Source organism: Eptesicus fuscus, chromosome 9, assembly GCF_027574615.1.
Source record: "Eptesicus fuscus isolate TK198812 chromosome 9, DD_ASM_mEF_20220401, whole genome shotgun sequence".
In the NCBI taxonomy this organism is placed as follows: Eukaryota; Metazoa; Chordata; class Mammalia; order Chiroptera; family Vespertilionidae; genus Eptesicus; species Eptesicus fuscus.
In genome coordinates, this window is record NC_072481.1 from 17,739,777 (window position 1) to 17,762,113 (window position 22,337).

Below are 22,337 nucleotides of genomic sequence, written 5' to 3' on the forward strand. Positions count from 1 at the left end.
CTTCATCGGTGTAACTTTAGGGTCGGTGTCTCTCCTTCACTGGACTGTACGCCCCAGACGGCAGGGGCCACATCAGCTCTCGTGCACTAGCGGATCCCCAGTATTACCTGGCTCTTACACGCCCCCAAGGACGCTGAGTGAATGAATCGATACAAGAAACCATAGATATTAATGGTTACTTATGGAGCACTCACTGTGTGCCAGGCACTGAGCTAAGTTCTTCACTTAATTAATCTCTGAGCCCAGTGGTGTGATTATCCTCATTTTACAGGGGAGGGGAATGGAGTTGAGAGGTTAAGTGACTCGCTCAAGGTCACTGATCCTCAGTGCAGGGTGAGAGGCAAGATTCACGTCCAGGTCCTCCTGACTCCAAAGCAGCCAAGGTGTGTGTGGGGCTGGGTGGGGAGGGGGTGTCCCGGCTGGGGTCGCGTGCACCGAGCCCAGGGAGCATCTGTGGGAGAGAGTGGGAAGCTCCCTCGGCCCAGCTCCAAGCCGGTGGTGCAGCGCCCGCCCCCGGTCGCGGGCGCAGACTGGAGGCCGCCTCCGGGCCACGTGGTGCGCGCGGCGGGCGCGTCCGAGGAGCCCGCAGCGGCTCCCAGTTAAGAGAGCTCCGGGCGAGGAGAACAGGCGGGAGGGCTCCCGGGGCCGGGCCGGTGCGGGCGGCGAGGCGGGCGAAGGGGGCGCGGAGGGAGCGGGGCAGCCCGGGCGCTGCCGCCGGCGGCGTCGGGGCCTCGGCCTCAGCCCTTGGCGCGCTCCACGCCTCTGGACTCTGCGCCCAGGGCGCACGGTGCGGAGTAACGCGGCGCCGGCCGCCCAGCCGCCATGGAGCCGGCCCCCTCCACCGACGCCGAGCTGCAGCCCCCGCTCCTCGCCACCGCTTCGGACGCCTTTCCCAGCGCCTTCCCCAGCGCGGGCACCAACGCGTCCGGGCCGCCCGGCGCCCGCAGCGCCTCGTCCCTCGCCCTGGCCATCGCCATCACCGCGCTGTACTCGGCGGTGTGCGCCGTGGGGCTGCTGGGCAACGTGCTCGTCATGTATGGCATCGTCCGGTGAGTCCGCTGCCGGCTGGCGCTGCGGGGCTGGGCCGGGTGTGGAGGGACCACGGGCTCGGGACCCTGACCGGGGACCCCGGACGCCCCGGCCTCCGTACTTTCTATAGGGGGCGCATGGGGCCCAGCGGTGAGACCTCTTTCCTTGGGAGAGGACGCTGGATTTGTATCTCCGTGTGCGTGTGTGTGTGTGTGTGTGTGTGTGTGCAACTAATGACATGGGATCATCTGTTGGCATTTCTTTCTGCATCAGGCATTGTGGAACAGTTTGGCGACAGTTTGTGTACCTGCCAGTTTGTGAGTGGGTGAGTCTGTGTTTGTGACTGTACATATGCACTGTATGTTTGGACTTCTGAACCCCATAGGGGTGGGCAGAGGTGTTTGAAGTGCCATGGAACTCGGGGGGAAACGGCTGTGTAGAGGCTGTCTATGCAGATTGGGGGGGGGGGGGGGGGTGCAGGGAAGAGAGTGTGTCTGCAACGCCCGTGGGGCACTTACCAAATCACATTTGGTTGGTCCTCTGCTGGGTCCCTGTGTGGGTGCGTGCTGCCCCACACTGTCCGTTTGTGGTTCTCTGTGTGATAACATGACAATGTGTGTTGTTTCTTGTCAAATCCTTGAGACAGAGGGAGGGGCATCCGAAGTGCCCTTAGACACTTGTGTTTGTGCAGTTGTGTGTGCGTTTGCCAGTGGAGAGCCCGTGGTCCCTGGGTACCGTGGACAACAGCGGTGGGCCAGCCAGCCAGTTCTTTTTGTTATTATTATTTAGTCTATTTTTATTGGTTTCAGAGAGGCAGGGAGAGAGAGAAAGAGAGAGAAACATCAATGATGAAAATCATTGATTGGCTGCCTCCTGCATGCCCCCCACTGGCCAGGAATCAAACCATGATCTCCTGGTTCATAGGTCGATGCTCAACCACTGAGCCACACTGTCCAGGCCAGTCAGTCCTGTGCTCCTGTCCCCCGTGGTCATCTGGTCGGGAGCTCTGGGTGTGATTTTGAGAGGCCTCAGATCCTCCTCACCAATGCCCTTCCCATTTCCCCCTCCTCTCTTCTTCTTCTTTTTATATTCCATTGATTTGTCCTGTCAGTATAATTTATTTAGCAAGTTCTAATTTATTCATTCAGTTTACTCTGCCCCTCCTCTCTTCTAATAGTCTTTTCCTGCCAAAGGCAGCAGAGGTGTGTTTGGGCCGGAGTTTGTGCTTTCCCATCAGGAAGTAAGGCTCTCTTCTTGGTAGCCATGAACCTCTCCTCAGGTCTAAAACATCACTGGCTTGCCCCAGCAGCAGCCCCCCAAACCAGCTCCTCTAGTTCAGACATGAGCAAAAGGATGAAAGGAAACGCCTATTCTTGTGACAACAAAGATGCCCTGGTATTTACCGTTAGTTGAAAATGGGTCCTCGTGCTGCTTGATCGAGGGCACAGCCCTAAACCTGTCTGGGCTGTGGTGCCACCAGGCAAGGCGGAGGGAGACGGTGGACTCAGAAGTTGGAGGTGTGAACTGTGGTATCGGCCCCGTCACTGGTGCCCATCAGAGCGGGAACAACCCTTCCCCCTGCCCAACCTCCCACCTGCCTCAGTTTCCCTGTCCTACGGATAGAGACCCAGTCTCCTCGACGGGGAAGTGTGGGGTTTCTGCAGCGCAGAGCTCGGGGCACTGGAGTACAGCATTGGATGCGGTGTGTGGGTGTTGAGGGGCTTTGGCACCCATGAGCTCGGGGGGATCGTTGCTCCCCCAGGAGGAGTGGAAGGCACAGAATTTCCTGCGTTTTCAGTGACTCATCACCGGCTACAGTGGGCAGATTCCCCCAGCACAGGCGGCGTTGATCTTTGCTTTGTGTTTTTGTCAGTGATTCTCTCCACTTTGCCTTCAGAGATAGTGCAGGGGTTAGAGCTGGACCAGCCTGTGTATGTGTCAGTCCCAGCTCTGTCATGAAGTGGCTTTGGGACGTGGGTGAGTCACCTCGTGTCTTTGAGCCCCACTTTCTTCATCTATAGAATGAGGTCGTAATAGGACCTTCTTCAACAGGGTTTTTGTGAGGTGTCGACGAGAGAGCATGTGTAATGCAGCTGGCCGGGTGCCTGGGCCCAATCAAGGGAAGGTGAAGAGGGGGAATTTTCCAGATCCTTTAGAATCTAGTGCCTACTAAAGAGGGGAGAGTGAGGGAGGCACTTGTCCTAAGGTGGGCCTGAGAGTAGCTACCGTTCTGAGGCTTCCAGGTTCCTGGCACACACCCTCTCTTGGGGAGCCCTTGGTGCTGTAGTCTGAGGAAAGCTGAGTGTCAGTGTGCTCAGTCCCATTTCCAGCCTCTTCTCCAGGGCCTCCGGCTGGTGGGCTGATGAGCATAGCACCCCGCTACCACCAAGCTGGGGGAAGGCCTCACTTCTGAGGGTCTACTCAGGGGAGGCCTTGGGCTCAGCCTGCTAGGGGTGCTCCCAGCCAGCCTTCCTTAAATCACATTATCAAGTGCATCTTGCTGCCCTGGCTGGTTTGGCTCAGTGGATAGAGCATCAGCCTGTGGACTGAAGGGTCCAGGGTTTGATTCCGGTCAAGGGCACATGCCTGGGTTGCGGGCTTGATCCCCACTGGGGAGCATGAAGGAGGCGGCCGATCCATGATTCTCTCTCATCATTGGTGTTTCTACCTCTCTCTCCCTCTCCTTTCCTCTCTGACATCAATAAAAACATATTTTTAAAAAATGCATCTTGGCCAGCAGTGTAGCTAGCCCCCAGAGGTCCCCACTTTGCAAGCCCATGGCCAACCATGTGATAACTGTATATCTGGGTCTGAATGACTTAATCCTCACCTACCTCCCTGACTGGTAAGCATTGGAATCCTTATTACCATCCCTATTTCACAGATGAGGAATCGGTGGTTCGGAGAGAGGCAGGGTGCCTTTTTCTCCTAAGGGCCCACAGCTAGCCTAGACCCGGAGCTAGAGCCCTGGTCTTGTGACTGCACGTCCAGAACTTTCCCCAGAGTTGTCTGGGATAGGCGACCGTCAAAGAAATGCATGGGAGCAGGGGGCCGAACCCTGTCCCTCCTCTGGTCCTAGAATCCTCAGAGAATGACGGGGCCAAATGGACTGTGATCCTACCCATGTTATTCGGCCCATGTATTTTAGGCTGCTGTCCTTGGGGGAGGGGCAAGGAAGGAGGATCCAAATTAGTCTGTCCCCACTGAGTGGGAGACTAGGGACAGGGTGGCTGCCTGGGGCTTGGCTTCTGCTGGAAAAGTCCCAAGAGCCGTGAGGTGCGGGGAGCCCAGGACAGAGAAAAGCCTCTGCTCTAATCTGACTCTCCATGTAGGGCCTGGCACAACCAATGAGTGAGTCAGTTGATTGGTTGAATGAATGAGTGAATGAATGAATGAATGAATGAATGAATGAATTCTGCTTGTCAGTTTTGAGCGTAGGCATTTTGGAGTGCAGGGGGAAGGTTTGCAAGGGAAGACCCAAAGACCCCTGGGGGCGGGAAGGCAGGGTGGTATAGTGGCAGAGCTGGGGCCCCAAAGCCAGACATAACTAAGTTCAAATCCTGAGTTCAAAGCCACGTACTGGCTGTATCTTGGGCTTGTGGCTTTAACTCTGAAGCTCATTTCTTTGCCTGTAAAGTGGGAATACATTGCACCCTGGGTTGTGAGGATTAAGTGGGATAATGTGTAGTATCTGAGCCTTTCAAGCCCCTTGAGAACAGAGAGGGTCTCTGTGTGATGGAATGAAAAGAATTCATTAATTCAAGAGAATTCTATGGGTGCACTGTGCTAGACGCTGAGATGAGGAAATGGTGAGGGAGAAAATACACGGCCCCTGCCCTTATGGAGCTGAGGGTCTGGTGGGAGAAATAGACGTTCGTTGGTCATCCAACAAGCTTACATTTGTAGCTGCGGGGGCTTGAGGGGCCCACGATGTGGGGAGGGTCTCCCCTGGGCAGGGAACTCAGAGAAGGCCTCTGAGATGCTGAAGGATGACGGAGGGGTAACTAAGTAAGAAGCTGAGGGAGGCCCAGCTGGTGTGGCTCAGTGGTTGAGCATCGGCCTATGAACCAGGAGGTCATGGTTTGATTCCAGTCAGGGCACATGCCCTGGTTGCTGGCTCGATCCCCAGTAGGGGGTGTGTAGGAGGCAGCTGATCCATGTTTCTCTCCCTCTCCCTTCCTCTCTCTGAAATCAATAAAAAATATATATTTAAAAAGCTGAGGGAGGAGGCTCTGATGGGAAGACGGACACAATGAGGGGCTGGGAAAACAGAGCGCTGGGCTCAGAATCCGACATCACGAAGCACTCTCCATTCCTCCCGCCCCCCCACCTGCTGGGCGTCTCCCCACCTCATGGGCATGCCTGAGAGGCCCCGCCACCCTGCGGGGTGCAGAGGGGGGCCTCTGGGAATCACACTTTTAGCCAACAGCCCGCGGTAGGGAGACGGAGCCGACTGCGGAACAGACGAGAGGACAAGACACGCTCCCCTCTCCTCACTGCTCTTGGGACTTTGCCGGCAGAAGCCAAGCCCCAGGCAGCCACCCTGTCCCTGGTCTCCCACTCAGTGGGGACAGGCAACTTGGATCCTCCTTCCTTGCCCCTCCCCCAAGGACAGCAGCCTAAAATACATGGGCCGAGTAACCTGAAGTGTGAACAGGATTTTTCAGGACCTCTGGCCCCCAAGCAGAACATCCCTCCCTAGTCCTGTGGGGTGAGTTCGACTGGCAGGTGGCTCTGTGGATCTTCAGAATAGAGGCTGGACAACCCGTTTCTGGGCAGAGTCAGTGCCTGGAGCAGGGCTGGTATCTCAGAGTTCCCTTTGGCAGCCCTCTGGGCGGGGTGGAGTGTGAAGAGCTTAATGGAGCCACCCCTTCTACTCCCTTTCTTCTCTCTAAATGGCCCAGAACTTCCTGGTTCGCCTGCTCCGAATCCAGGGAGCTGAACAGAGTTGGTGCTTTTCCACTTGGCTTCTTTTTTAAAAATATATATTTTATTGATTTCAGAGAGGAAGGGAGAGGGAGAGAGAGAGAGAGATAGAAACATCCATGATGAGAGAGAATCATGGATGGGCTGCCTCCTGCACGCCCCCTAGGGGACCTCGAGCCCATGACTCAGGCATGTGCCCTGACCGGGATTCGAACCCGGGACCCTATGGTCTGCAGGCCGACGCTCTATCCACTGAGCCAAACCAGCTAGGGCTCCACTTGGCTCCTTATCTGTTCCACAGTCTGTCTCCCTACCACCTCCTCTCCCTGAGCCTGGTTTTGGCAGATTTACACCCCGCCATGTCTCTTACCAGCCCCACCCCTGCCCCTCTTGAGTCTCTGTTTTAGGCGGTGTGCTGCTCTGCCTGCCCCCCCCCCCTTTTAAAAATATATTTTATTGATTTTTTACAGAGAGGAAGGGAGAGGGATAGAGAGTTAGAAACATTGAAAAGAGAGAAACATCGATCAGCTGCCTCCTGCACACTTCCTACTGGGGATGTGCCCGCAACCAAGGTACATGCCCTTGACCAGAATCGAACCCGGGACCTTTCAGTCCGCAGGCCGACGCTCTATCCACTGAGCCAAACCGGTTTTGGCATGCAGGGTTAGAACTCTTGATTTGGGGGATCCAGCATGAGCTCCTTGCCTTTTGTGCCCCTCCCCTCTCCTGGGGCCTGAGTGGGCCAGGAGGGACCCCAGTGAGGTGACGCGATGCAGTGCAAAGGTCACAGCTGGAGTTCAGGTCGTGCCCGGCCTCAGTTGCAGCTCAGCCACATCCTGGGCAAAGCCGAACTCCCCCGAGCCTCCTTTCTGCGTTTGTAAAGTTAGGGTGGTCTGCGGTGGACGATTGGAGAGATTAGTGAGCTCGTGCGTGTGCAAGGCCACAGCCCAGCACCTGGCCCATCGCAGGCCCGCAGCACGGCCAGCTGTGGTTGACCCGCACCCCGCAGCTGCTCCAGGCTCGCGTCTTTCCTGGCTGTGAGGCCAGCTTGTCTGCATTTTCCACCTTGGCCCTTTCCTGCTTCCTGAATCGTCTGCACATTTACTCACTCAACAAGCATTTGCTGTTGCTGACCCCCCGGCAGAGCCGCTCCCACTGGCCAGACTCTCGGCTGAAGCCTCAGCACAGCCCCTGGCTCCTAACAGAGCCGTGCCCCTCCGGGCCTCCTGGTTAGCTACAACTCCAGGGACAAGTGCAGCTTCCCGGGGCTGTGGGATTCTGGGGCTCGGGCGGTGGGGGAGGGGGAGGGGAGAGCATGCTGGGGAGGTGATGCCTGCTCTGCGCTGTGATTGGGGGCAGCAGTTGGCTGCCAGGAGAGGTGGTGTGGGGCATTCCAGGCAGAGGGAACAGCAGGAGCAAAGAAAGGTTCCTCGGATTTCCTGTCCCGCAGAGGGCAGGGCTGGGCGGCTGTGACGTGGGAGAGGCTGTCGGGACAAAGGCAGGGAAGGCCTTGCCGGCAGGTGTCCTCCCGGCCATGCTTGTCAAGGAGCCTGCTGTGTGCGAGCTCGGGCCAGGCTTTGGAGCCGGGGGTGAATCCAACTATGGTCTCTGCCTTCCACAATTCCCGCAAACGTTAGCGGAACTCCGTGGACCAGCCCCAGGTAACTGGGGGGAGTCGTTCTGGTGGGGATGGGGAGGCGGGGAGACAGGACTGAGGAAGGAGACAGCCTGGCAGGGCTGTGTTAGGGGCTGGAGGTCAAACGGAGGCTCCAGTTTCAAGTCTGGGCAGTGGGAGCTGGGGCTGGGCAGGTTCTCGGGTCCCAGGATAAGGTGGCCATGCTGGGAAACGAGGGAGCTTCGGGTCACAGGCCGAGGGGGAAAGGATTTTGGAGCAATGTCTGTCCAGAATGGTCTTCAAGAGGATGCGTTTGGTGTGGGTGGGTGTGCGGTGGGTTGGGCGGGGAGGGCCTCAACGTGTGGAAACCAGAGAGGCCAGCTCAGGGTGATGGAAGAGATCTGGGTGACCTTGGGCTGGTCCCTGAAACCCTGGCCTCCGTTGTCCCCCGAAGCACTGTCAGACCTACAGGACGTCAGGAGGCTGCCAGGTGACTCGCGGTGAGGAGAGCAGGGAGAGCCAGCCGCAGCCCAGGCCCAGGCTGGTGTTCCGGCTCTGCCTTCTGGCCTCGCCCGGAGCCAGCACTTCCCAGGCCCCGGGTTCATCCCTGAGGAGTGTGTGTGACTCAGACCCAAGCCACCGAGTCCAGGAGTCACAGAGGGCACCGAGGAGCCCCTCCTGAGCGTCGGCCACATGCCAGAGGCTTCTCCGAGCCGCACAGCAGCTCTGCAGTGGGGACTGGACATTCTCACGGATGGGTGAGGGGTAGGTGGCCCTCACAGCCCGATGGTACAAACCCAGATCTTTCTGACTGCAAAACCACTCCACTTCAGCTCTGCTACTGCTGTCCACGAGACACAAGAGGAATGGGGGCGAGAGCTGGGGTGTCTGTTAGAGCAGGGAGGAACAGGGGGGATTATAAACCTCTGACGCCTCTGTGTGGGGTAACAGCTGATGAGAGCCTGGACATTGGAGCCAGACTGACCTGGGATCATGTCCCAGCTGTGCCACTTACTGAGAGAGTGCGCTTGGGCCACATATACACAACCTCTCTGAGCCTCAGTTTTCTCATCTGTGAAATGGGAGTAGCAATAGATCCATATAGGGTGGTTATGAGGAGTTCATGAGGCATGACGTGAAGGACTGCAGCACAGAACCAGACATTTAGTAAGTGTTCAATAAACAGTTTCTATTATTATGTCTATTAGAAGAGGAGTGAGACTTGCTTCTCATTCATTTGATCGATATTTATCAAGCCCCATAGGAACCAGGCTTAAACTACAGGGAAATTTGATCAGTTCAATATTAGAAATATTCTTTTACCATAAAGGTAACACAGTGGTTATTTCAGAGAAAAGCTTTGCCATTTTGGTGTATTTCTTCTCTCTCTTTCTCTCTCTCTCTCTCTCTCTCTCTCTCTCTCTCTCTCTCTGTTTTAATGATATGAGGATCACACTTCATTGAAATAATGAGCACATTATATAAACTATTTTGTAAGCTGCCTTTTCACGTAACATTATCTCATGAGCATGTACTCATGGTATCAAACACTCTCTGAAAACATGATTTTTTTAAATGGCTGCATTATATGAGTGTGTTCTATGTGGCGGGGGGGGGGACGTACATTATTTCTAATAATTAAAAAAATATTTTATTGATTTTTTTTACAGAGAGGAAAGGAGAGGGATAGAGAGTTAGAAACATCGATGAGAGAGAAACATCTGATCAGCTGCCTCCTGCACACCCCCTACCGGGGATGTGCCCGCAACCAAGGTACATGCCCTTGACCGGATTCGAACCTGGGACCCTTGAGTCCGCAGGCCGACTCTCTATCCACTGAGCCAAACTGGTTAGGGCTATTTCTAATATTATGCCAATTTAAATAATGCATCTGTGAACTTTCTGGAACACTTATGTTCATGCACATTTCATATGATTTCTATAAGAAATTTTGCAACTGTCAGAGCTCTCCAAGAAGATAAGAGCTGCTGTGCAATGTAGGGAGCGTCTGCTGTGTGCTGAGCTCTGGCCAGGCTTTGGAGCCAGGAGTGAGCCAAGAGGACACGGCATAACCACTGGGTGCGGGTCTGGCCCTGCAGATTTGACAAGACAGACCATTCCAGGCTGAGATTTGAAGAATGCTTCTCAGATGAGATCTCAGGTTCCCTTTCTCCCCTTCCTGGCAGATGATGCCTGGACTTGGAGAGGAAGGCGGGCTGTGCACGGGCCAGGCATGATTTCATTAAGCTCAGAGTCCTGGGACCTCTAAATCCAATTGGCTACCCAGAATATCGAAACATGCCCAGGAAGAGGGATAATCGTGGGGTGAGTAGAGCAGAAAGCCTGGCTTAAATGAGCCATTTAAGCCCCATTACCAGCTGGGAGATACGGGGTGGGATGGGGCATCTGGGCTGTGCTCTGTGGATGTATAGCTCCCGGTGCAGCTGCGAAAATCAGCCGCTTTGTCTCCGGCCTGGGTGGGTGTGAGCAGAAAGAATCGTGTCTTTCTTTTGTAGCTTTCTGAGTCATTCTTGATAAGTGGAAAGAACTCAAACTTCGAAGTCCTTTGCGGCCCAAACGCCCCATTCAATAAACAGCACAGAGAGAGGGAGAAACAGCTTCCCTCTCCCCCCTGCGGAAGTAACCTTCTCACCAAGGCATGGAATTTTGAGTCGCGATCATTCTCTTTATTGAACACTGATGTTGTGCCAGGTGCTCTGCTTAGAGATGTGTATACAGTATCCCGTGTATTCCTTATTCCCCTGTGAGGTGAGCCCCCGTTTTATAGATGAGGAAAGGTGAGGCTCAGAGACGTGACAGTGACTCCAAGTTCTGATCTTAGGGCCCACACTCATAACCTCTGCCCTGGTTCCTGCCGCCTTGTATGTCCAATGCAGCCGGTCTGATTTACAAATGAGGAAACTGGGGCCTGGGCATGTTCTGTGTCTTTTGAGTTCGTGGCCAAGTCAGGGCTGGAACCTGCTTGTCCTAATCCCTTGTCCCCTCTTCTTGCATTTCTTTCCACGCTTAGAATTGCCTGGGCTAGGGGAGAGCCCAGGAGTGGCTCGAAGTAGTAGTTCTGGGAGCACGAGAAGTGGGTTCCCGCCCAGGTCAGTCCAGCCTGGGTGCCGGTGACAACGCCTGAGAGGCCCCGAAGGACCCTAAGTTCCGCCGGGCAGCTGCTGGAGAGGCAGCCACATCCTCAGAGGTGGAGAGGTTGGGATTCCAATCCAGGTCTGCTTCTTGCTGGCTGTTCACCCTTGGGCTCACCCCACTGAGCCCGTTTTCTCATCTGTGAAATGGGGATGATAGAAAAACACTTAATAATCCAGAGCCTGTCACATAGAAAGAGGGGAGACGCACACAAAAATAGATAGTCATGAAATAGTGTGGTTTTGTTTTTTTTTAAATATTTTTATTGATTTCGGAGAGGAAAGGACAGGGAGAGAGAGATAGAAACATCAATGATGAGAGAATCATTGATCGGCTGCCTCGTGCACTTCCCCCACTGGGGATTGAGCCTGCAACCCAGGCATGTGCCCTGACCAGGGATTGAACCGCAACCCCCTGGCTCCTAGGCTGAGGCTCAGCCACTGAGCCAGGCTGGCTGGGCTGAAGCAGTGGTTCTAACTGCAGTGGAATTAATTGCTCCTGTGTTTGCCTTCCTCTTTACACTGGCTACTCCTGGAGGGCAGGAGCTGTGCCCCATTCATCTTCTCTCCTGTTTCCTAGTTCCATCCCTGGCCCTAAGGAGCCATCACTAAGTATTTCTTAATTATCTAGTTGACACTTTGTTAATGAGATTCCCTCTCTTGAGTTGGGTTCTATAATAAAAATCCCCCAACTACCAGACAAGAGGGACGTAAAGTGTGCAGGGACCTCAGGTCTCGGTTCTCTCTCGAATAACCCCTTCTCAGCCCAGGAAATCTTTCCTCCAGGGGCCCTCTCTGACCCCCCTCCTCTGTGTTCCCACAGTGCCCTAACTGGGTCCCATTACAGCAGGGACCACACACATTTCCAAACACATGATTGCTCATCTCTTCCTCTCCCCGCCACATGAGCAGATGTGTGGTGGGGGCCGCGGTGGGGGGAGGATCCTTTGTTCAAAGCTGGAGCCCCGGCCCAGGGGCTGACGCTCAGGTGTTTGGCCAGTCGGTGTTGGTAGGAGGGACATGTCCTATTTCCAGAGACACTTGAGGAACTCTGCTTTCTCGGGGCCTCTGTTGTGTCCAACTGCCCCATCCCTTGGTGCAGCCGTCCGTAAGCCTCCGTGGCTTCCATGAGAACCGAACAAGGAGTCTGCCCTGTTTATTGCGGACCTGGCTGGCCTCCCTGCTCATGTTCGACTCAGTGGCCCTGTGTCTCCATATTCCAGCCCATAAACTTCTGTGACACACTCACTGGGTCTCATTACAATGAACCACCTTCCTCCCTCAGGCTTTGCCAGAACGGAGGCAGCTCATTAATTTCTGGCCACGCGCCACTCCTTAGATGGTGGGCAGGGCTGTCGCTTGCAGCCCTTGCTGCCCAGCCGCCTTGTTTTGCCCGTCGGAAGAGCAACCCCCCTTTGTCTGCAAATAGAGGGAGCCCCCGCCGGACCCCTGCTGGCTGGCAGCGGCTTTATTTAAGCTGTTCCCACAACGGGCAGAGCCTTTGTGATCACTGCTGTAGCTGCGCCCTGGTCTCCTCATTTGTAAGACGAAGGGATTGAACTTGACATTCAGGGAGAAGAAGGTGTGGCAGAGGTTAGGAGGGTCTGAGCCTCAACGTTCCGCATCTGTCAAATGGGGTTACTACGGCTCACCTCCCGTGGCGGTTGTGCAGACTCAGTGGGACAGTGAACACACACCCACGTGGCACTTATTTAGGAAGTGCTCCGTGAATACTCTCACCGGCCGTCTTCCCTTTCAGTGCTAACATTCTACAGTCCTGATGAAAAAAAGTCCTTTTGTTGGGAGAGCTGGAGAGGGGAGCAATTTTAACAGGCATTGCTTCTGTGTTTTAGGCCACGGCTGGCCACACGGTGAACCCCTCTCTGTTAGTTTCCTTGGGCTGCCCTAGCAAACTGCCATCAACTGGGTGGCTTAAAGCAACAGTCCGGGAGGCTAGAGGTCTGAAGCCAAGCAGAGCCACGCTCCCTCTGAAGGGTCTAGCGAAGACGCCTTCCTTCCTGGCTTCCGGCGCTCATTGGCAATCCCTGGCCTCCCTTGGGCTCGCAGCTGCATCATCCCAGCTTCAGCCTCTGTTTCCACATGGCTGTGTTCCTTCTCTCCGTGTGCCTCTGTGTTTCCTTTTGTAAGGACACCAGTCTTGGATTTAGGGTGCACCCTCATCTCGTATGGCGTCACCTTAGTGAATTTCATCTGCAAAGATCCTATTTCCAAATAGGGTTGCATTCTGAGGTGCCCGGTAGATGTGAATTTTGGGGACCCCTGTTCAACCCAGTACACTCTCCTAGGCTCACTCTCCTCCTGTGTGTGAGGATGATAATAGCAGCAATTTCATAGGGTGGTTGGAGTGATTAAATGAGATCATCTCTGTAAATGTCACGGTGGAATTCTGTAGACTGTGTCAGGACCGTGTGAGCACTGAGCCTGTGTAGCTGCTGTGATGGAGACGGCGGTGAAGATGATGACAGTGATGGGGACGGTTCTCTCCAGGACCTACCCTACTTGGCTAACCATTGGACGTGGGGCCTAGGACGTAGGCATCTACTAAGAGCCCAGAGCCGCTTCAGGAAGTCTGAAGCCTTGGACAGGAGCCCCCTTCCCCTCTGGCCTCAGCTATCCTGAACCCGCACCTGGGACTCACCCTGGGGATGCCGCTTGGAGAAGTAGAACGTGGCCTTCCAGAAGTCAGGAGAACCGGTACTCTAAGTCAGAGAACATGTAACCTTGTGCCTTACACCTTCCCCTCTCCTGGCCTCAGTTTCCCCATCTTTAAAGTGGGAGAGGAGTTTTTAGTTCATTGTTGCAGATCAGAGCCTCCTCTAGTGCTGAGGTTGCAGCACAGGGCTCTGTGTCCCACCAGTGGTGGCAGGTGACCCAGGGCCAGCACAGGAGTCAGGTTCCTGAGACACCCGGAGCAGCTCAGGAGGTGTCATTCTAGAGCTATTTTCATCTGGACAAGAAGAGGAGCTACTGTTATATGGGTGCGCCTGGCAGTGTGCGAGGGACGTCATGGGCATGAACTCATTCGGTACTCACCACACCCTCATGTGGTAGGATCCATATACCCAGTTCACAGATGAGCAAACTGAGGCTTGGAGATGGTAGAATTGCCCGAGGTCCGACTGTTAGTTAGAGGCAGAGCTGGGGCTTAAATATATTGTGTCCAGTGACGAAGTCTGTGCTTCTCCCTGGTTCGCACCTTTACTATTTACGGGCTGCCGTAACACATTACCACAAACTTGATGGGTTAGAACCGTGGTTGGCAAACTGCGGCTCGCGAGCCACATGCGGCTCTTTGGCCCCTTGAGTGTGGCTCTTCCACAAAATACCACGGCCTGGGCGAGTCTATTTTGAAGAAGTGGCGTTAGAAGAAGTTTAAGTTTAAAAAATGTGGCTCTCAAAAGAAGTTTCAATCGTACTGTTGATATTGGGCTCTGTTGACGAATGAGTTTGCCGACCACTGGGTTAGAACAACAGAAATGGTTTCTCTCACAGTTCTGGAGGCCAATAAAAATAATGTCTCAGGGCTGTCCTTCCTCGGAAGGCTCTTGGGGAGCGTCCTTCCCCAGCCCTTCCAGCCTCTGGTGGCTCCAGGCCTCCCTTGGCTTGTGGTTGCATCGCCCTGAGTTGTGCTTCCATCTTCCCATGGCCGTCTCCTCCTCGCCCTGTGTGTCTCCTACAAGCACACTTGTCACTGGAGTTCGGGCCCACCCAGATAATCCAGGATGGGCTCCTGTGGAGATCCTTAACTTAATTATATCGGTAAAGACCCTTTTCCAAATATGCCACATTCACAGGTACTGGGGGTTGGGATGTGGACTTGTCTCTTTCAGGGCCACTTTCTTTTTTTTAAAATTTTATTTTTTATTAATTTACTGAAACAAAAATACACAATATTTTGAAGACATTATATCAAGATGAAACCTGACCAATATTTTATTTTCACTCTCTCTCCATTCTTTAACACATGTGCCCTGACCAGGAATTGAACCAGCAACCTCTTGGTACATGGGACTATGCTCAGCCACCTGAACCACACCAGCCAGGGCAATGTCCACTATTTTTTTTTTCTTTTTCTTTTCCACTGTGCAACCTGCTTCAGTGCCTGCAGCCTATGGGCAGAGGCCGGGCAATGGTTCAAGGCTGCAGCTTGCTCTGGCATGGGGCACCTGAGAGACCCAGGGGGACGGGCCTGCCATCCATCCAAACCCATGCACGCCACTTTCTTTTTTTTTTTCAAGTAAAATTTATTTAATAATATAAAAATATGGTATTAAAAACATCTATTAAGAGAAGTAACTTCAGAAGTCTTCTGACTTTATAACTGAGAAACAATGAAAACTGTTCCGTGCTTTTCAAAAAACAAACAAACAAACGATGCCACCTCTCTGTCACTTGCCTTTCCACTTTAGGGAAGTTCTAGTGTTCCTCTCCCTATTTCAGTTCCGGTTTATTTTTCAAGTCCCCTTTCCTAAGAAGGAATGCTGGCCTTCTGAGAGAAAACGGGGTATTTATAATCCAGAGGATCTTCGGTTGCCTGGTTTTCAAAGAAAGTTGGTTTTCGTCTGACTTAGCTAACTTTCATTCAGAAAATTTTAGTGAAACACATTGAAAGCTTGGTATTGTGAGCATGCAGAAGAAAAAAAGTAAGACTATGCAATGAAATAAAAGCTAGAATTAAAAGCCTCTAAACTGTACAAGTGACTACTAGTCTGACACTGATTCCTAAAGTGAATCAGTGCACAGTGCCAGCCCCGGTCTGTCCCACTGACTCTTAGAGGACAGATGTGCCCTAACCGGTTTGGCTCAAGTGGATAGAGCGTTGGCCTGCGGACTGAAGGGTCCCAGGTTCGATTCCGGTCAAGGGCATGTACCTTGGTTGTGGGCACATCCCCAGTAGAGGGCGTGCAGGAGGCAACTGACTGATGTTTCTCTCTCATTGATGTCTCTAACTATCTCTCTGCCTTCGTCTCTGTAAAAAGTCAATAAAATATATTTTAAAAAAGAAGACATATGTGACGACAACAATAATTAAAACTTACATAGAAACTTACTTCTCCTCACGTTTCTGTCCTGTGGGTGTGAATCACTCAGCTCACACATTTCCCATTTTAAGGAGATAAGGAAAAAAAAAAATATATGTGGGGTTTGCCGTGGTTCTTGTTTAAGCTTCACGGAGTAACACATAGGAGGCTACAAATCGGAGGGCTTTCATCTGCATGGGTCCCTTCACAAGAAAGTCAGAAGTCATTGTCACTCTCTTCCAGGGGCTCAGGTTTCTGGATTCGGTTTAGCTGGACAGAGAGCAATGCTCTCTTCCCAATCATTGTCATCTCCATCATCTCCCATGCCAGTTTCCCTGTCCTCTGAGTCTTCAGCATCATCCGAGTCTCCCCGTGCACTGTGCCCACGATGCATTTGCTAGGTCTTTGCATGAGCACCTCCGTGGCTGTCCGTGGCTTGGACAGCCTCAGGGCCGCTTTCAGCCCAAGTTGTTGAAGCCTTGGTGGTGACCGTATCTGCCGAGTCCCTGGCCCAGGACGGGGAGGTGCAGGGAACGGGGAATTTCTGGAGTGGTTTAAAAGTAGAAGGAGATGAAAAAGTTGTGAGTTGGGGAGGCCGATCTGGGGGGGCCTGTGTGACGGGGTGCAGCTTCAGCTGACGTTCTGCCAGCGGTGATGCCAGGTAGGTAGGAAATACATGAAGACCACGTCCGGTCATGGGTGGAGGAGCCAGCCACGGGGCAGAGACCTGGAAGCCTGTCCTCGGGAGCCGTCTGTGCTGGCTGGGGCATGTGGCCACGTGGACTGACATCGCAGAGCCCACGGGAAAGGGGTTCGGCCTCATTTACTTGCCTGGAGAGACGGGAGAAGCCCGGCCCGAGCACCATCTGTGCCCGTGAGGTAATCACCTGCATCGTCTCGGGCCCTCCATTCACCTAAGAAGTGGTGTCTTCTTCACTCAGATAATCACATTAATGAATACACGAGGGCAAACCAAGATGGGGCTCCAAGATGGCCACACCGTGCTGAGAAGGCAGCTAACCAACCAGCCACAGCAGCTGGCACGTGCCGAGCACTTCCTTGTGTTAACTCCGGTCTCCCCACGGCTGGGTGAGATGTGGGCTGTTACTGTCTCCACTTTCCACCATGTGCGAGGGAGCAGGGTTAGGTTTAGTTTCTGTGATTCCATGGGCAGAACCAGGAAAAATAGTGCCAGGTAAGAAGGAGCCAGTCTTTAGCCCTGCCCCATCCCCTAACCATCCCTACCCCCCACCCCCCCCCCAAAAAAAAGAGAGAGAGAAAAGAAAGAACTTGCCTACCCTGTGAGTTGTGCCAACACCGCGACGGGTTGTGCCTGCAGGTGGGGCTTTGCTGTCTCCAACACTCAGGTAGAGGCTGCGAAGCCGTTTGACGAGGGCCACAGAGGGAATGCCCGCACTGTGACGGTTCCTTCTAGCTCAGATTCTCGAATTTCTCTCTAGGAGACCATCCGCTAGCTGATCCAGCAATACTCCAGCAATCCCCGCTGTGCACGAAGATGTGGGTCACAGCGTTATCTGTAATAACAAAAAGGGAGGAAACACCTGTGTGTCTTTCGACAGGGGATTGATTAAGTAACTTTCTTTTTTTTTTTTTTTTTAAATATATTTTATTGATTTTCCACAGAGAGGAAGGGAGAGGGACAGAGAGCCAGAAACATCGATGAGAGAGAGACATCGACCAGCTGCCTCCTGCACATCCCCAACTGGGGATGTGCCCGCAACCAAGGCACATGCCCTTGACCGGAATCGAACCCGGGACCCTTCAGTCCGCAGGCCGACGCTCTATCCACTGAGCCAAACCGGTTTTGGCTGATTAAGTAACTTTCTGTGGGAGCTTTAGTATCTCACAGTCAGACGCTTTGCCTGTCCTCAGGGACGCGGCTTGGCGCCCTGTAGTTTCTCCCTGACCCTCTGGGCACAGAGGTCCGGCAGACTCTCTGGAGCTTTAGTATCTCTAAGTGAAACTAGATCCAGCCTGAAGTCTGTTCTTGAGCTAAAAATGACTTTTATCCTCTTAAAGGGTTGTTAAATAAAATAAAATAAAAAAGGGTATGCAACAGATATGGCCTACAAAGCCTAAAATATTTTTTAAAATATATATTTTATTGATTTTTTTTACAGAGAGGGATAGAGAGTTAGAAACATCGATGAGAGAGAAACATCGATCAGCTGCCTCCTGTACACCCTCTACTGGGGATGTGCCCGCAACCAAGGTATATGCCCTTGACCGGAATCAAACCTGGGACCCTTCAGTCTGCAGGCCAACGCTCCATCCACTGAGCCAAACCGGTTAGGGCATAAAATATTTACTCTCTGACTCTTCAGAAAGAAGTTGGTTGACCTCTGGACTAGAATAACAATCAGATTGGTCACCAAAGTCTTTATTAATTTGTATCTATGGTTCTAGAAAGATGGTCACAGCATAGTTTTGAGAGAAACAGGTTACATAACAGTATTAGAGCAAGATCCCAATGATATAAAACAGGGCGTGTGTGTTTGCGTGTTATTGGTAATGTTGGTCTGCAAGAGTAATGATGTTTTTAAAGCTTTCTTTATTAAATGATTCTGTATTGTTTGAACATTTTATAGTGAGCAGCTGTTATTTTTGAGCTCCCAAAAAGCATTTGGGAATATTCATTTGAATTCTAAATACTCCAGCAATCCCCGCTGTTTGGGACCAAGTGAGTTTGATCGAGGCTGAAGCCATTGTTCGATTTGGTTCCTCCAGTACCACAAGGTGGACCAGACTGCGGGTTGGTGCTCTTACCTTGTTGCTGTTACTGTCATTGTTTTGGCTTTTAGGTCTCTTGCCCTGACTTTGACCCACGTGGGGTTTTGTGTATAAATAGAAAACAACATTCCCCTCAGTTTGGTTCAAAACAAATGAGCTGCTTGGATAAATGATCTGACAGTATTTCCCTTTGCTGCCGCAGAGCTGAGTCACTTCAGATTCGGGGCAAACAGGGTGAGGCCCAGATGTCCTTCAGGGGACCTGGACTGGTCCAGGTTAGAAGGTAGGAATCGAAGAAGGAATGAAGGAGAGAGGCAGGGAGTGGGGAAGGGCTGTCCCAATCTGAGCTCTTCACTCCATGACTGGTTACTTTCAAGGGTCAGGACACGTGACTCCTCTGCCCACAGGGAGTCAGTCCTCCAGTAAACGCTGTCCCCTGTGTATAGCATGAAGGGGACACGGTTTTTGCCTGAAGGATGATGGCCCAGTCTAGTTTGGAAGACTGACTCATCAACATTCATTCATTCACCAAATGTGTTTGGAGCACCTGCTTTGTGCTAAGTGCTGCTGTAAGTTCTAGGATTTGGGGAACGTATGCTTTCATTGTCAGAGAGAATATGTTGGGGCACACAGAGTACTCTGGATTCACAAGAGAGAAGCGGAAACCGAAGTCAAAGGCAGGCACCGGGGTTTCAGGGGAGAGCTCTGGGTTTGAATCTCTGCTCAGCCTCTTTCTGACTGTGCAGCCTTGGGCAAGTTCTGAGTGAACTGGGAATAATAAATACTGTCTGCTCTGTAGGGGGATCTGTGAGGATTAAATGACTCAGAACGCTTTCCCAGTGCCTGCTACGTAGTCAATGTCCAACAAACGTTTGTTTTCTATGAAAAAACAAAACAAAACAAACATAGGTGTAAGAGTGCATCAAACCATGCCCGAGAAGACATAGTTGTTCGTAAATACTGGCTACTGCCCCTTGTGACCAGAGGGGTATATTTTGTGCTGAACTGACCTCCCCTCTTCATCTCCCCACTGGGCCCCGTCATTGTGCCGGTGACATTGTTGTGATGTTTATTGGTCTGTCTCTCCCGGACCCCGCCTGGATTGTGAGCAGGTTGTCTCCAAAGCACGGGACAAAGCAGGGTTGAGGAATGTGTGAAAACCAGACGAATGCTCTAGAGCCAGCTCACCTCTGGACCAGTGTCCTCCACTCGGTCCTGGCCTCCGGATTGGGGCCCTCGCCACGGCCAATGCTTGATAAGGTAGTGCAGGTGGCAGGAAGGCCCGGGGGACAGTTGTGGGAACCCCTTTCACGTCCCGCGTGGTTCAGGGTTCGGGTTCTGGAGGAGGCCGCACACAAACGAAAGAGACTAGAAAAGTATTAATTTGGGAAATGGGGGCCAGGCGGAGGCCCAAGAGAGGACTCCACCCCGTTCTGGCCTTGCTATCCCTTTTATTAAGACTGTGGGATACACCCATAGCCTTTAGGCAGGCAATTCCAATAATAGCCAATCAGCAAGAATTTACATAAGACTAACAGGTGGAGGCTGCTTCAGCTACCAATGTCTCAACTAAACAGTGAGTGATTGGCTCTGACCTTTCAGAGCATTTAAGGTTGACCAGCCTTCCGGGTTCCTTGTCCACACCTCTCTGCTAGTGGGACAATGATCGGTTTCCGACCACAGTGAACAGCAAAGCGCAGACCCGAGGGGTTATGCGCGTGGGTTCCGGAAACCAGATGGAAGTTTGCATCCTGTCCCTGTGGCCTCCTAGCCATGTGTCTTTGGGAGCGCCATCTAACTTGGCGCATCTGTAGACCGAGCATGGCATTAGCACTCAGGGTCACAGTGAGGATGAGATGAACTCATGCCTTTGCTGCTTTAGGCATAGTGCCTGGCACATGGAAGCAAAGGCGGCCAGAGACTATTGCTTAAAGGAAACAAACCACCCGCACAAAGCTGTCAGGCCAGGCCCATCGAGGCCTGCACACAGGAGGGAGTGCGTTAGCCTGCTTCTGGGCGCCAGGCACTAAGACGTCAGCCAGTCTAACCAACTGCCCTGCGGGTGCCTAGGGGAGAAAACTCTTACAAGGAGCTTGCTTGTCATCCGAGACAAGCTCTTCAGAGCTCAGAGGGTGTGTGGATTTAAGGTGGCCATGCCTGTGCTTCAGTCACACCCCGTCTCCTTCAATGGGAGGACAATCAGTAGAGACGGTGATGATCTCCCCTGACAACGGGCTGTTTGACAGAGGACAGGAGGGGTCTAGAGCTCCGGAACTCGTATGATGAAGCCTCGCCTAGGACTGCGATGTTTGGGAGCACGTTCCCTAGCAGCTGCGTAATTCAAGGTGAGCTCATGGGGATTTGACTTAGAAAGCAAAGCGTTTCCCAGTGCATCTCAGAGTCTGTAGAGGTTCAGCCAGAGCTTACCTCACCTCTGGGGTTGGGTCCAATGGTGAGGATTGAATCTTATGGGAAAAAAAGCAGAAAAATATCAGAAGAAGAAGAAAACCCCAAAAGGGCTGCCAGTTCTTGTCTACGTACTGGCTAGTCAGCTAGACATTTTCACAGGTTTTGGCTCCTAAAAAGCATGATTACACTGAATTTACCAACAAGAAAACGGGTTCAGAGAGGTGAAGTAATTTCTCCAAGATCACACCGCTGTCTGTCGAGGAGCCAAATCTGAAAGGCTCTGAAGGACTCCCTTACCACATTCTCCAGCTTAGAAAATAGACAATGAGGACAAATATGTGACACCTTAATCAATAAAGAAATAAAAAAAAAAAGAAAATAGACAGCAACAGCTCTTGGTTACCCACAACCTTTCTTCTTTGTTGTGGTAAAATACACAAAACATAAAATTTACCGTCTTAACCATTAAGTGCCCAGTTCAGTGACATTAAGTGCATTAACACTGTTGTGCAGCCATCGCCACCATTCGTCTTCAGAACTCTTCTCATCTTTGCAAACTGAAGCTCTGTTCTAATCTAAATATAACAAAAGCGTAATATGCTAATTAGACTGGATGTCCTTCCAGACGACCTTCAGGACGAAGCCAGGGCTGCGAGGGAAGCCTGGTCCCGGGTGGCCGGAGGGAAACCAGTGTAAGCAGCCGGGGGAAGGAAAGCCTACTCTTGCACAAATTTCGTGCATCGGGCCTCTAGTTAAATAATAAGTCCCCATTGCCCCCTCCCCCAGCTCCCAGAAACTGCCAATCTACTTTCTGCCTCTATGAATCTGACTACTCTACTTACCTCATGTAGTATTTGTCTTTTTGTGACTGGCTTATTTCACTTGGCACAATGTCCTTAGGTTTATCCATGGTATGACATGTGTCAGAATTTCCTTCCTTTTTAAGGCTGAATAGTATCCCATTGTATGGCTGTACCACATTTTGTTTACCCACTCATCCATCCATGGACACTTGGGTTGCTTCCAGCATTTGTGAATAATGCTTCTATGAACATTGGGTGTATGTATATCTGAGATCCTACTTTTACATATTCTGGTATATACCCAGAAGTGGAATTGCTTTATCATATGGCAATTATTTTAGTTTTTTGAGGTATTGCTGTGCTGTTTTCCACAGCATCTGTATGACTTTACATTCCTACCAGCAGAGCACAAGGGTTTCAGTTTCTCCACATCCTTGCCAGTATTTGTTATTTTCTGTATTTTTTTAATAGAAGCCATCCTGGTAGGTATGAAGTAATATCTCATTGTGATTTTGATTTACATTTCCCTAATGATTAATGATATTCATCATCTTTACGTGTGCCTATTGGTCATTTATATATCTTTAGAGTTAGGCCTTTTTAAGTCCTT

General features: G+C 52.1%; 1 protein-coding gene and 1 non-coding gene across 2 annotated transcripts in view; one reads left to right on the forward strand and one right to left on the reverse strand.

Annotated features, from left to right (window-relative positions):
* The first annotated feature begins 822 nt into the window (after nt 1-822).
* The window catches only part of OPRD1 (opioid receptor delta 1), a 32,892-nt gene continuing 11,377 nt past the window's right edge, over nt 823-22,337 (forward strand). The window contains exon 1 of the mRNA XM_008147978.3: nt 823-1,049. Coding sequence (XP_008146200.1) covers nt 823-1,049 — 227 coding nt within the window. The remainder of the gene's footprint in view (nt 1,050-22,337) is intronic.
* Nucleotides 14,823-14,955, reverse strand: LOC114233985 (small nucleolar RNA SNORA42/SNORA80 family). The gene has a single exon (XR_003620188.2). It is a non-coding gene; the product is annotated as a small nucleolar RNA SNORA42/SNORA80 family (small nucleolar RNA).